The sequence below is a fragment of the Oryctolagus cuniculus genome, chromosome 1, assembly GCF_051225735.1.
Source record: "Oryctolagus cuniculus isolate XC-2025 breed Fujian yellow rabbit chromosome 1, ASM5122573v1, whole genome shotgun sequence".
Taxonomy (NCBI): Eukaryota; Metazoa; Chordata; class Mammalia; order Lagomorpha; family Leporidae; genus Oryctolagus; species Oryctolagus cuniculus.
Window position 1 is genome coordinate 3,696,167 of NC_142867.1, and position 12,910 is coordinate 3,709,076.

The 12,910-nt window shown below is 55.7% G+C and overlaps 1 protein-coding gene across 6 annotated transcripts in view; it reads left to right on the forward strand.

The window, feature by feature from the left end:
• Positions 1-12,910, forward strand: part of LOC103346593 (carnitine O-palmitoyltransferase 1, liver isoform) — an 82,108-nt gene that overhangs the window by 66,892 nt on the left and 2,306 nt on the right. For 4 of the 6 annotated variants that reach the window (XM_051827863.3, XM_089307398.1, XM_051827858.3 and 1 more), the window contains 8 exons: positions 571-759; positions 1,389-1,494; positions 3,310-3,426; positions 5,166-5,330; positions 6,638-6,772; positions 10,362-10,514; positions 11,084-11,197; positions 11,420-11,512. In XM_051827863.3, the coding sequence (XP_051683823.2) occupies positions 571-759; positions 1,389-1,494; positions 3,310-3,426; positions 5,166-5,330; positions 6,638-6,772; positions 10,362-10,514; positions 11,084-11,197; positions 11,420-11,512 (1,072 nt within the window). Of the gene's footprint in view, positions 1-570; positions 760-1,388; positions 1,495-3,309; positions 3,427-5,165; positions 5,331-6,637; positions 6,773-10,361; positions 10,515-10,809; positions 11,047-11,083; positions 11,198-11,419; positions 11,513-12,910 lie in introns of those variants that run through there. The other 2 variants (XM_089307400.1, XM_089307403.1) reach the window with 2 other exon arrangements.

The window sequence follows — 12,910 nt, forward strand, 5'->3', positions numbered from 1 at the left end:
GCAGGGGCGTCAGGAAAGGGGCCTGGGGGGCCTGGCCTGGATGCCTCCTCCCCACAGAATAGCTGTGACTTCAGTTCCCTGATCGGAACGATGGGCGTGGCAGCGTTGGGAAGACTGCGGGGTCACCCGGCACCGGCGAAGCGCTCTCCCGTTTGCTGTGACTTCTGCCGGCGCCCACTCGGGATGCTTCCCGTGCAGCTGTGGGCTTGGCGGGGCTGGGGGGTGAGGGGCGGGATGGGTGTGGAGGCGCCCACTGGGCCCTGGCTCTGCCGCTCCCCGGCAGGTGCACCCTCAGTGCAGTCTGCGTGCTGGCCGTCCCTTCATTCAGCACTGACTGAACAAGAAGCACGGCCACGCTCTGGGCTCTGTCGGGAGCAGCAGAACAGGAGGCCTCTTGGAGCAGCCGTGAGACAGCGTCAGATAAGAAAGTCACGGATAAGACGTTCGCCTGCAGGGAATGGCTGGAAATGTGTAGCGGCTGCGCTGTGCCGTCCAGACGTCACCTGCAGGCAGCTGTCACCGCGTAGCCGCAGGGCCGGCCGGGTGACCTGCATTTAATCCTCTCTGCAGAGTGCCCTGGGCCAGGTGCCGCAAGGCCTATTTTGGACGTGGGAAGAACAAGCAGTCTCTGGATGCCATCGAGAGAGCGGCGTTCTTCGTGACGTTAGATGACACCGAGCAAGGGTACAGAAAGGAAGACCCAGAGACCTCCATGGACAGCTACGCCAAGTCTCTCCTGCACGGCAGGTGTTTCGACAGGTGAGGCCCTGACCTTCGGCTGGACGGTGGCCTGGGAGCAAGGCCGTGCGTGGGTGACGCCACCCTCGGTGTCTGCGTGCTGAGGACAACGCCGGCCTCCAAGTAGTCCTTAGCCTTTTCTTCCTCCGCCAAAACCGTCACACCCAGCTGGAGACCCTCCCTGCGAGTGCGAGTGACCCTCTGAGTGGGGATGCTAGCGGGTCCTGGTGCCGCTGGTCCCCTGGCCCCGGGGGAGCGGGTGGTGTGTGGGGCTGGGTGTGCACCTGGCCTGGGCGTCGGCTCTGGCTCTGCTTGCCGGCCCTGCGCCTGCGGTGAGGCTGCTGCTCTCCTGCAGCCCCCTCTTCCTCATCTGCCAAGGGAGGGCTGCCCCCTGCAGGGCCCGACGGGGTCTGCTGAGGACGGTGTGCCCTGTCCTGCTCCCTGGCTCAGGACGGACCAGCCCTCGTGTGTCTGAGGCAGGGAAGCAGGGAGTACTTAGCCTGCCATCCACACTCCCACAGAGGTTCAGCGGCACTGCCAGCTTTAGAGGGCGGCGGTGACGCCGTCAGCTCAGCCCATCCAGAATGGAGCTCCCGTGGAGTTCTTGGTTATTTTGCCATTTCGGTTCCATTAACATGTTTGTTTCGTAGGTGGTTTGACAAGTCATTCACATTTATCATCTTCAAAAACGGCAAGATAGGCATCAATGCAGAGCACTCCTGGGCAGATGGGCCTATTGTCATCCACTTCTGGGAGGTGAGTGTCTGAGTTGTAACTTGAATGTGGAAACTGCTTTGCAAAATCCAAACCCCATATGAAGTGTTTTTAAAGGATTATATTTTTATTTATTTATCTGAGAGGTAAGGTTACAGACAGACTGTAACTCTCCATCCGCGGGTTCACTCCCCAGATGGCCACAACGGCCGGAGCTGCACTGACCTGAAGCCAGGAGCCGGGAGCTTCTTCTGGGTCTCCCACGTGGGTGCAGGGGCCCAAGGGCTTGGGTCATCTTCTACTGCCTTCCCAGGCCATAGCAGAGAGCTGGATTGGAAGAGGAGCAGCTGGGACTTGAACCAGTGCCCATATGGGATGCTGGTTCCAAAGGCAGAGGCTTGGCCCACTACACCACAGTGCCAGCCCTGGCTCCCCCAAACTAAATTTAATTTTGTAATATTTGTCTAGTTGCATAATTCACATCTTTAACATGTACTGGTACTATGTACAAAGCACTAAATTTAAAGCATTCTTTGTTTCTTCTAACTTGGCTTCCCTAAGTAACAGCACCTCTAATGCCATCCTGTTATGGAACAAAATAATGAAATAGCAGTCAATTGTCAGACTGTGACTCAGAGGGAAAACTGAAACAGTTCATTCAGAAGTGATCTATCCCTTCAAGTTTGTCCTGCTTACTAAGTTTTAGGTTAAATAGAAACAGGAGTATGAAAATCTTGGTTTATGAAAAGGCAGCATCCCTTTTACCTAAACATAATCTTAATTTTTAAAAATAGCAGTTATGTAAATCCCTCCAAGTTCCTGTCATCCTCTCTGCTGTGGTTTGAATATGATTTGACCTCAAACTCAGGCGGATGTTTTAACCCTGAAGTGATTTAATGCCGCTAAGAGGGTAGGAAGTGAATCCACTCCCGGTGTAAGGAGGGGGGTCCTGAGAAGATAATCCCGAGACTGCCTTGGCCCAGCCTTGCTGTCTGCTTCCCGGCTCCCGGGTACCTCTACAATGAGCTCGTCACTGCCTCTGCCACCTTCACTGGAAACCCCGCCAGTGGGCGGCTCAGTCTCTCTTTTCCTTAGCAAACTGTTTCCCAGGTGCGTGCTGTAAGACACACTAGTGCTTCGTTCCTTTCTGTGCTGAACGGCACTGCGTCGTGTGGACACACCGTAGCTTATCTGCATCAGCTGGCAGGCACTGAGGTGGTCTGCATGCTGCTGCTGTGAACTTCTGTGTCGGTCTCTGTGGGAACCTCTCTTCATTTCACGTCACTGGGGAAGGGCAACATCCTTGTCTGTTCTGTCACTCGTGCTTGGATGTCACTGGCGCTGCTCAGGTGCCCCGGGAGCCCTGTCCTAGGAGTCGGCTTAGGTTTCCGCCGGTGGAGGAGAGCCCCTGCTCTGTCTGGGCCTGCATCTCTGTGACCATTGTCTGCTGTCCTCACGTGGGCGTGGCAGTTAGTACCACACAGGTGACACAGGAAAGTCAAGGGCGTGGCAGCACCAGGGAGGCCCTGGCCTGGAGCCGGGCCCCGGGGCTTCCTGTTGTGAGTTTGCGGCTGACACTTTGAGTGTGCATCCTGGCTGTGCGCCTCGCGAGCCGTGTGGTCTTCAGCCAGGTGCTGACCCCTCCCGTGTCATCTCTCTCCTCCGGAGTGGAGCTGAGTCCCACCTCGTCAGGGTCTGCAGAGGACAGAAGTGCCGTGTGTTCTGTAAGCGCGCAGTGAGTGAGCCGTGATGGTGAACTCTACACGGTGTCTCCCTCTGGAGTAGACACGGACTGACGCAGCGCTGTCTGCGGTAGTGGTCACAGGGCCTAACCATGGCGACCTGTACTCCTGACAGAAAATCGTGGCCACCGACTGCTTCCAGCTGGGCTACACGGAGGACGGACACTGCAAGGGGGACACCAACCCCGGCATTGCGTACCCCACCAGGCTGCAGTGGGACATCCCGGAGGAGGTGAGTCCAGGGGATCGAGCCGTGGCGATGACTAGGGCAGGAACTCTTAGAACCTGGTATTCCGAATGTGTCCCTGAATATCACAGCTCAGCTGAAGTCAGTCGCAGGAACCGAAAACGTTTGCCCAGGGAATTTTACTAGGACCGTGCAACTGCCATGGCTCATGCTGCCTTGGAAACTTTAGTCAATGTTTTTTACTTCCATTTAAAACTTTTGGCCAAGGAGCCAGTGCTGTAGCGTAGCAGGTAAAGCTGCCGCCTGCAGTGCCAGCATTCCGAATGGGCGCCATTTCAACTCTCAGCTGCTCCCCTTCCCATGCAGCTCTCTGCTGTGGCCTGGGAAAGCAGCAGAAAATGGCCCAGTCCTTGGGCCCCTGCACCCACGTGGGAAGACCCGGAGGAAGCTCCTGGCTCTTGGCTTCAAATCGGCCCAGCTCCTGCTGTTGTGGCTGAGTGAACCAGTGGATGAAAGACCTTTCTCTCCCTCTCTCCCTCTCTCTGTCTATAACTCTGTCTCTCAAATAAATAAATAATAAAAACTTTAAAAAAAAAGTGGAGAAGCCAGGACTCCAGTCAGCACTCAGATATGGAATGCCTATGTCGCAAGCAGTGGTTTGCCAGCTATACCACAATGCCAGCCCTAATTTATAATTTTAAAAACTTAAAATAGTTTATTTTTGTTTTTCATAAGGATTCTCAAACATAACTTGCTCATTAGGATTCCTTCTGGGAAGGATTTTTGGGTTGGAATAACCCAACTACCCAGTTCTATCTCATGCAAGGAGGAATTCCTGGGGTCCAAGAAATAATCTTTGGTTCAGTGAAGTCCTGTTTCAGTGCTGTGGTCTTACCCGATTGATTCTGCTTCTCTTGCAGTCCTGATCCACAGAGAGGTTCATCTGCCAGACCATGTTAGCTTTGGATCCTTGTCACTGACCAAGTCACTTACTGTTTATTTTAAAAACTGTTAATAGACTTTGTGTTTTACAGCAGTTTTAGATTCACAGTAAACTTGAACACAAGGGACGGAGACTTCCCATACGCCTCGTTCTCCCACCCCTCTGTGCCCCTCCCCTACCAGAGCCTCTCCAGAGAGGCACATTCGTTGCAACAGTGAACCTGTGTGAACGGCACTATCACCAAGTCCATGGAGCACATTACAGTTTCTCCTGGAATTACCCATTCTCTGGGTTTGTAGATGAATTGAAAAATGTACAGTGACATTTGCTCACTGTTAGACCGCATGCAGGATGGTTTCCCTGCACTGGAAACCCTCTGTGCGCCGCCTGCTCATCCCTCCTCCCTCGCTGCCTCCGGAGCTCATCTTTCACTGTCTCCCTAGCTTTTCCCTTGTCAGAGTCGGCATCGCACCATATGCAGCTTTTCCAGAGTGGCTTCGCTCACTTACTAACCGCCCTTTAAATTTCCTCTGTGTCTTTTCATGGCTTCATAGTGCATTTCTCTCTTAGTACTAAATGACACTTCGTGACGTGGCGGTTCTTTATTTTAAAAATGGATCCCTCGATTACACGGTACACAACAAAAGCTTCATAAGACAGGATGCATGGTTGTCTGCAGTAGCTGTGGGGTTTTATCAGTCCCCACTTCTGGGGTTGCCCCACAGCTCCTGGGCTGGGGGACAGCACCGTCTTGCTAACTTACTGAAGCCAGCTGCCATTGCCTGCTGGGTGTGCCCCAGTGAACCTTCCTCCCCCGAGTGACGCCTGTCTCTCCTCTCAGTGTCAAGAGGTGATAGAGACGTCCTTGAGCAGCGCGGCGCTCCTGGCACACGACGTGGACCTCCACTCCTTCCCGTTCGACAGCTTCGGCAAAGGGCTGATCAAGAAGTGCCGGACGAGCCCGGACGCCTTCGTGCAGCTTGTGCTCCAGCTCGCTCACTACAGGGTGAGGCCACGAGCCGGCTCTGGGCAGCGAGCACTCTGGCGGCCCCGCGCACACGCCCAAGGCTGGCTGTCCAGTGGGCGTGGAAGGCCTGAAGCATGGCCCGGATGAGGACAGCTCCAGTACTGTGTGGTCTACTTGGGCATCAGCAAAGCACTGTGGGACAGCCACACTCCTGTGTTCACTTACTGTCGGTGGCTGTTTCCAGCTGCCGCGGCAGAGTGAGAAGGCGGCACAGAGGCTGTGTGGCCTTTCAAGCCCGTCATGTTTACTACCTGCGTTTTACAGCAAAGGCTGTGCCTCCTGCTCTATTCTGTGCAGTGTCTACAGAGGATGGATGTGATGTTAACTGGGGCGCCGTGGTGATGGATCTGTGCTCCTTACAGCTTTCTGTGACTTTGCAAAGGCGTGCATTTAAGTTACACTCAAGGAGCTCACGCTACTTTTGAAAGTTCAGGATCATTTGTTTTAATATACTGGTGCTTGTGCCTATTCTTTGGCCTCTGGCTAGAAACAATGGGGCCCCGTTCCCCAAGGTCAGTTATTTATGCAACACCGCATTTGTTAAAAATGATTGATCCATTTATATGATCTGATAAAAATGTAAATCAGAGTCACTCATTCCAACATCCTTTTTTGCAAGGGTGGCCAAGTGCCAGCTGTATTGGTACAAAGCTTTGCAGGTGGCACCACTCAGACCCAACTCAGCCAGTTCGCTGGGCTTCCTGTGGTTCTGCCTGAACCCGCACCCCTGCTGTGGTGTGGGCTTCCTGCTCCGAGCTCCTGACCTTTCCTGTGTTCAGGAACCAGAGCTTTCTGGGGGCCTTCTGTCTGCTGGTGCCAGCCCCTCCGTGGCTGCTCCTCCTGCCCCACACAAATCCCGCCCCCCGGCTGAAGCAGCTTGCCTCCACTGGGTTGGCGCCCCACCATGCACACACGATGGGGACTCGTCAGTGCTTTGTGTCCTCAGCCCACTTCCACTGTTGCGTGCGGATCTGCATGTGCGCTGTGCTCCTTCCGTGAGGAGATTTGCCCAGGGATAGCTGAGCGAGGAGGGATGCATGAGGGGCAGATCCAGGAAGCTGTCATGGTATCGCTGCACCCGAAGGGGAAACCTGGGTCACCCAGAGACTGATCCCTGCCTACTCAAAAGCCAATGCCGTGCCTGCCTGCTGCCACGTAAGCAGGTGTGCGTCCAGACACAACTGAAACAAAGATGCAATGAAGCCCTCGCCAGCCCAGCCAGTCACCCTCTGCCTCAGCCCTGTCCGCCTGCCTGGCCCTGTACTGACGTCCTCTTCCTTCCCCAGGACATGGGCAAGTTCTGCCTCACCTACGAGGCCTCCATGACCCGGCTCTTCCGGGAGGGGAGGACGGAGACCGTGCGCTCCTGCACCACCGAGTCCTGCAACTTCGTGCTGGCCATGGTGGACCCCACCCAGACGGTAACACACAGCGCCTCCCTGCCTCTCCTGAGGGCTGTGGGGGAGCGGTGCGGCCCCTGTGCCTTCATCATGACCTCTCCTCCCCCCGCATCAACTTCCCTCCACCCTTTAGGCGAACAGCATGGACAGGACAGAGATCAGTGTAACACAGGAGGGACAGGACAGATGTCAGTGTAACATAGGGGGGACAGGACAGAGATCAGTGTAACACAGGGGGGACAGGACAGAGATCAGTGTAACACAGGGGGACAGGACAGAGATCAGTGTAACACAGGGGGACAGACAGAGATCAGTGTAACACAGGGGAGACAGGACAGACATCAGTGTAACACAGGGGGACAGGACAGAGATCAGTGTAACACAGGGGGACAGGACAGAGATCAGTGTAACACAAGAGGGACAGGACAGAGATCAGTGTAACACAGGGGGACAGGACAGACATCAGTGTAACACAGGGGGACAGGACAGATGTCAGTGTAACACAGGAGGACAGGACAGAGATCAGTGTAACACAGGAGGGACAGGACAGAGGTCAGTGTAACACAGGGGGACAGGACAGACATCAGTGTAACATAGGGGGGACAGGACAGAGATCAGTGTAACACAGGGGGGACAGGACAGAGGTCAGTGTAACACAGGGGGACAGGACAGACGTCAGTGTAACACAGGGGGACAGGACAGAGATCAGTGTAACACAGGGGGACAGGACAGAGATCAGTGTAACACAGGGGGGACAGGACAGAGATCAGTGTAACACAGGAGGGGCAGGACAGAGGTCAGTGTAACACAGGAGGACAGGACAGAGATCAGTGTAACACAGGAGGGACAGGACAGACGTCAGTGTAACACAGGGACAGGACAGAGATCAGTGTAACACAGGGGGACAGGACAGAGATCAGTGTAACACAGGAGGACAGGACAGACATCAGTGTAACACAGGGGGACAGGACAGACATCAGTGTAACACAGGGGGACAGGACAGACGTCAGTGTAACACAGGGGGACAGGACAGAGATCAGTGTAACACAGGAGGACAGGACAGACATCAGTGTAACACAGGAGGGACAGGACAGAGATCAGTGTAACACAGGGGGACAGGACAGAGGTCAGTGTGACACAGGAGGGACAGGACAGACATCAGTGTAACACAGGGGGACAGGACAGAGATCAGTGTAACACAGGGGGACAGGACAGAGATCAGTGTAACACAGGGGGGACAGGACAGAGGTCAGTGTAACACAGGGGGACAGGACAGAGGTCAGTGTAACACAGGGGGACAGGACAGAGATCAGTGTAACACAGGGACAGGACAGACATCAGTGTAACACAGGGGGACAGGACAGACGTCAGTGTAACACAGGAGGGACAGGACAGAGATCAGTGTAACACAGGGGGACAGGACAGACGTCAGTGTAACACAGGGGGACAGGACAGACATCAGTGTGACACAGGAGGGACAGGACAGACATCAGTGTAACACAGGGGGACAGGACAGAGGTCAGTGTAACACAGGGGGACAGGACAGACGTCAGTGTAACACAGGGGGACAGGACAGACGTCAGTGTAACACAGGGGGACAGGACAGAGATCAGTGTAACACAGGGGGACAGGAGAGATCAGTGTAACACAGGGGGACAGGACAGACGTCAGTGTAACACAGGGGGACAGGACAGACATCAGTGTAACACAGGAGGGACAGGAGAGGTCAGTGTAACACAGGAGGGACAGGAGAGGTCAGTGTAACACAGGGGGACAGGACAGAGGTCAGTGTAACACAGGGGGACAGGACAGACATCAGTGTAACACAGGGGGACAGGACAGAGATCAGTGTAACACAGGGGGACAGGACAGAGATCAGTGTAGCACAGGCAGGCATTCTTGCAAAGCAGGGTAAGCTGTTAACGGGACGCACGTATCAGTGTTCGAGGCTCAGCTGCTCCGCTCCCAATCTAGCTTCCTGCAGATAGGCCTGGGGTGCAGTGGATGATGGCCCGAGTATTTGGGTGCCTTATCCCTAAGTAAGGGACATGTGTGGAGTTCCAGGCTCCTGGCTTCAGCCTGACCAAACTCCAGCTTTTGCAGGCATTTGGGGAGTAAAGCAGCAGATGGAAGATTTCTTTTGCTGTCCTTCTCACTCCCTCTGTCCCTCAGTCTTTAAATAACTATTTTTAAGAAACGAGAGATCAGTGTTGTATACTATGCTTCTGGAAATCAGATTGTGTTTCCTGAAAGTCTTTACAATAGAATCAGACACAACATGTGGGCAGAGGGACAGCAGGCAGATGCTATAGCGGAGTGGCGCTGGGGGCCAGCATTGTGGCATGGCAGGTGAACACTGCATCCCGAAGGAGCCCTGGTTCAAACCCAGCTGCTCCACTCCAAATCAGCTCCCTGCTAGTGCACCTGGGAAAGCAGTGGAGGACGGCCCAGGTGCTTGGGCCCCGCACCCATGTGGGAGACCCGGACGGAGTTCCTGGCTCCTGGCCCAGGGCCTGCTCTTGTGGCCATTTGGGAAGTGAATAAGCAGATGGTAGATCTTGCTCTCTCTCTCTCTGTCTCTGTCTCTCCCCTCACTCCTCTTTCCCTCCTCTCTCCATTACGCTACCTTTCAAACAAATAAATATAATATATAAAAAAAAAAAAAAAAAAGAAGAAGAAGAAGCAGAGCAGTGGAGCGGTCGGCGTGAGGGTGAGGAAGAGTGGCTCACGCAGCAGCCTTCCTCCTGGCCTCGGCAGGCTGTTGCCACCGCGGGGCCGTGGGTGCCAGGCTCGGGCGAGGGGCTTCTGCACGCTGCCTGTTGAAATCCCAGCGCCAGCCTGTGACGTGTTATCGCCTCCTGTTCATGCAGGAAGAAACAGACTCAGAGTAAGGCCGGCGGACTGCTGGCCACGCCCCTAGTACGTGGCAGAGGTCCGCTCGTGCCTGGGCCCCCGACCCCAGCCCGGGCAGGGTCTCTTCCGTGGGGCACTCTGGTCAGGAGAGGCTCCCCGTTCCTCTGGAAGAGGTCAGCAGTGTCGTGGCTGGTGGCTCTGGTGTGGCTTTCCAAAGACAGCCTTGAGGAGCAGGTGGGCACGGGGCAGGCGGCCACAGACCGCCCCTGAGGGCACCGCGCACCCTGGTGCGATTCCAGCACCGAGCCCGGAGAACCTGGAGCAGCCACTCAGGGCGGATTTCAGAGGCCCGGAAGCCCAGCTCTAGGAGCCTCCTGGGCCAGACCTCTCCGCAGGGGCGGTCACGGCCCAGGGTGACGCGGTCGTGAGCGAGAGGACAGAACTCCGCGTGCAGACCGGGAGCCGGGGCAGCGTGCGCTCTGCCACCCGCTGTGTGACCGTGTGTGTGTCGGGTGAACTGACGTGGGGCCAGCCGGCACACAGCGACCCCGGCGTGCTTCCCCAGAGACCTGCCCCTCTGTGTGGAGACCCCCCCCCCCCCCACTGCAGGCGCCAGTCTGGGCCGGGGCAGCCACCCCCTGTGTGACGTCAGGAGGCCCCAGGTGCCTGCACCCCTGCCCAGCAAGCACCTGCCCCCTTCCCCAGGAACGTCGGCCACGTGGCCTGGCTGACTGTGCGGGCCCCCTTTGCCGCGCAGGTGGAACAGAGGCTCCGCCTGTTCAGGCTGGCGTCTGAGAAGCACCAGCACCTGTACCGCCTCGCCATGACCGGCGCCGGGATCGACCGGCACCTCTTCTGCCTCTACGTGGTGTCCAAGTACCTCGCGGTCGAGTCCCCGTTCCTGAAGGAGGTGAGGCCGCTTCCCGGGGCGGCTCCCTCGTCCACTGGTGGGCTTAGCACGAGTGCAGGCCTGCCGCCTGGCGCCTGGAAACGGGTGTGTGGGCTGCGGGGCGGGACGTGCGTCTGCAGCGCGGGCGCCGCTTGTCGTCAGTCCCTGGAGGTGTGTGCTGGCAGGCTCAGCCCCTGATTCAACAGATACCTCTAAACTCGAGCTCTTTGTACAGAAGTGTGAAAATAAGAAGTGGTGTGCCCTGGGTGTTTATCATGCTATTTTTAGTATAATTTACTTAATTTTATGTTTACAGCATTTAATTTGCATAATGACCTGGACGATCCCTGAAAACAACAGCCACCTCCCTGCCCTGCTGAACGGCTTATCTGCCTCCTTCCCTGTCTCAGCTGGTGCTTGTTGGTGTTGAGCCCACCAAGGCCAATGCCCTCCCCACCTCACAGCCTCTGCAGGGCTCTGCCCTCAGCCAGTGAGGCCCGCAAGGGTCTGCAGCAGTCACAGGACCAGCTGGGCCTTTTCTCGCCCTCCCTAGTGAAAGTGTCCTTCAGCGTTGTTTCCCACTTGACCAGGTGTTGGCTGAGCCATGGAGGCTGTCAACAAGCCAGACGCCTCTGCAACACGTGGGGCTGTTTGACTTCAACAAGAACCCGGAGTACGTGTCCAGCGGAGGGGGCTTCGGACCGGTAAGTGCCCTGGGTGTCAGTGTTCACAGACGAGCCACACCCGTCGTCCCACTGCAGGCCGGCCTTGGCTTCAAGGGCCCCGTACCTGTTGGTGCACCGTGACGCAGCCGTCCATACGGACTGTACAGACGTCAATGGGAGTCTTGTGTGTAGAGTATCAGGAAGTCCCTTTTTCACATCATGTCGTTTACCAACAATAACTTAACCTTGATGGTTCTGTAGGTTGCGGATGACGGCTATGGTGTGTCGTACATTATCGTGGGAGAGAACCTCATCAGTTTCCATATTTCCTCCAAGTTCTCCAGCCCCGAGACGGTAAGTAGGCGAAGAAGTTCCTTTTTCTAAAGAAGGGTTACTTTTCCTTTTTCTTTTTAAGGGAGCATGTGGGGAGCAACTCGGACTAGACTAAGTTACTGGAATTAAGACTTATTCTATGCATCTGCTCTCCCACAATATGGCGCTGGGAGAGGAGGAAACAGCTTCTACTCAGCTGCCTCCAGTTCAACCAATAAACAGCAGGACCTGCTCCTGATTGGAGGAGAGCAGCGTGCTCGGCGTGTGGGTAGCAGAGTTGGGATTGGTGGAAGAGGACTATAAAGGAGGAGAGAGACAACATGCACCAGGAACATCTAAGGGGAACATCTATCTGAAGGAACACCTGTGCAGCCCCCGAGAGAGCCGGCCGGCGGTGTGCCGCTCCCCCGCGGAAGTGGGGAAAGTGGCAGGGGGAACCGCCCTTCCACGGAGGTGGAAGGGTCGGTAGCCAACCCGGGAAGAACCAGCAGCAGACCCGGGGAGGGCCGAGCAGACAAAAGAACAGCGCAGGGTCCTGTGTCGTTCCTCCACGAAGAGGGGGAGCGACAGGAGCACATCTTTCATTTGACAGAAATTTTTAATTCAGTTGTCTATTCCCTTACCAATACATGAGTTTAAAAATTCTCTTCATCTCTTAATGAAACAGACCTTATTTGGTTTAACATATTGATGTTTGCTGGAGGCAGTGGTTCTAAATCTTAATGGTGGGCTGCATTGGAACTTTCAAAATCTACAACACTTGGAATGTGGACCAGGAATAGTGTGCACACACCAGGAGGTTGACGTGCGCCGTGGACCGGGATCCTGGGGCCTGGGTGGGTGCAGCTGTGGGCTCCTACTCGCACGTTCAGTCCTGGTTCGTAGTCTCCTTCCCACACTGTGCTCCGCCTGCCAGGCATGCTAAGTCACTGCAGACAACAGAACTGGCACTCGTTTGCTCAGGGTTCACTTGATGCATTTATGACCTTGGGAGAAGCCTCAGATGCAAACACCCCACTCGACACACACTGTGGTCTTGCGCAGGGTGCCATCGGTGCAATGGGTCAACCTTGTTGGGAGGCTGCACCGCTGGGTCCACGTCCTGGCTCTGCTGTCCTAGTCCAGCTTCCTGTTAATGTACTCCCAGGAGGCAGCAGGAGATGGCTCAAGTACTTGGGTCCCTGCCACACACAGGAGAACCAGAGTGAAGTCCTAGCTCATGAGTCTGAAGGAATCAAACAACAGATGAAAACTCTGTCCTCCACTGTTGCTCCCCCTCTTCGTGGAGGAACAACACAGAACTCTGCGCTGTTCTTTTGTCTGCTCGGCCCTTCCCGGGTTGGCTGCTGTCCTTCCACCTCCGTGGAAGGGCGGCTCCCCCTGCCACTTTCCCCACTTCCGCGGGGGAGCGGCACACCG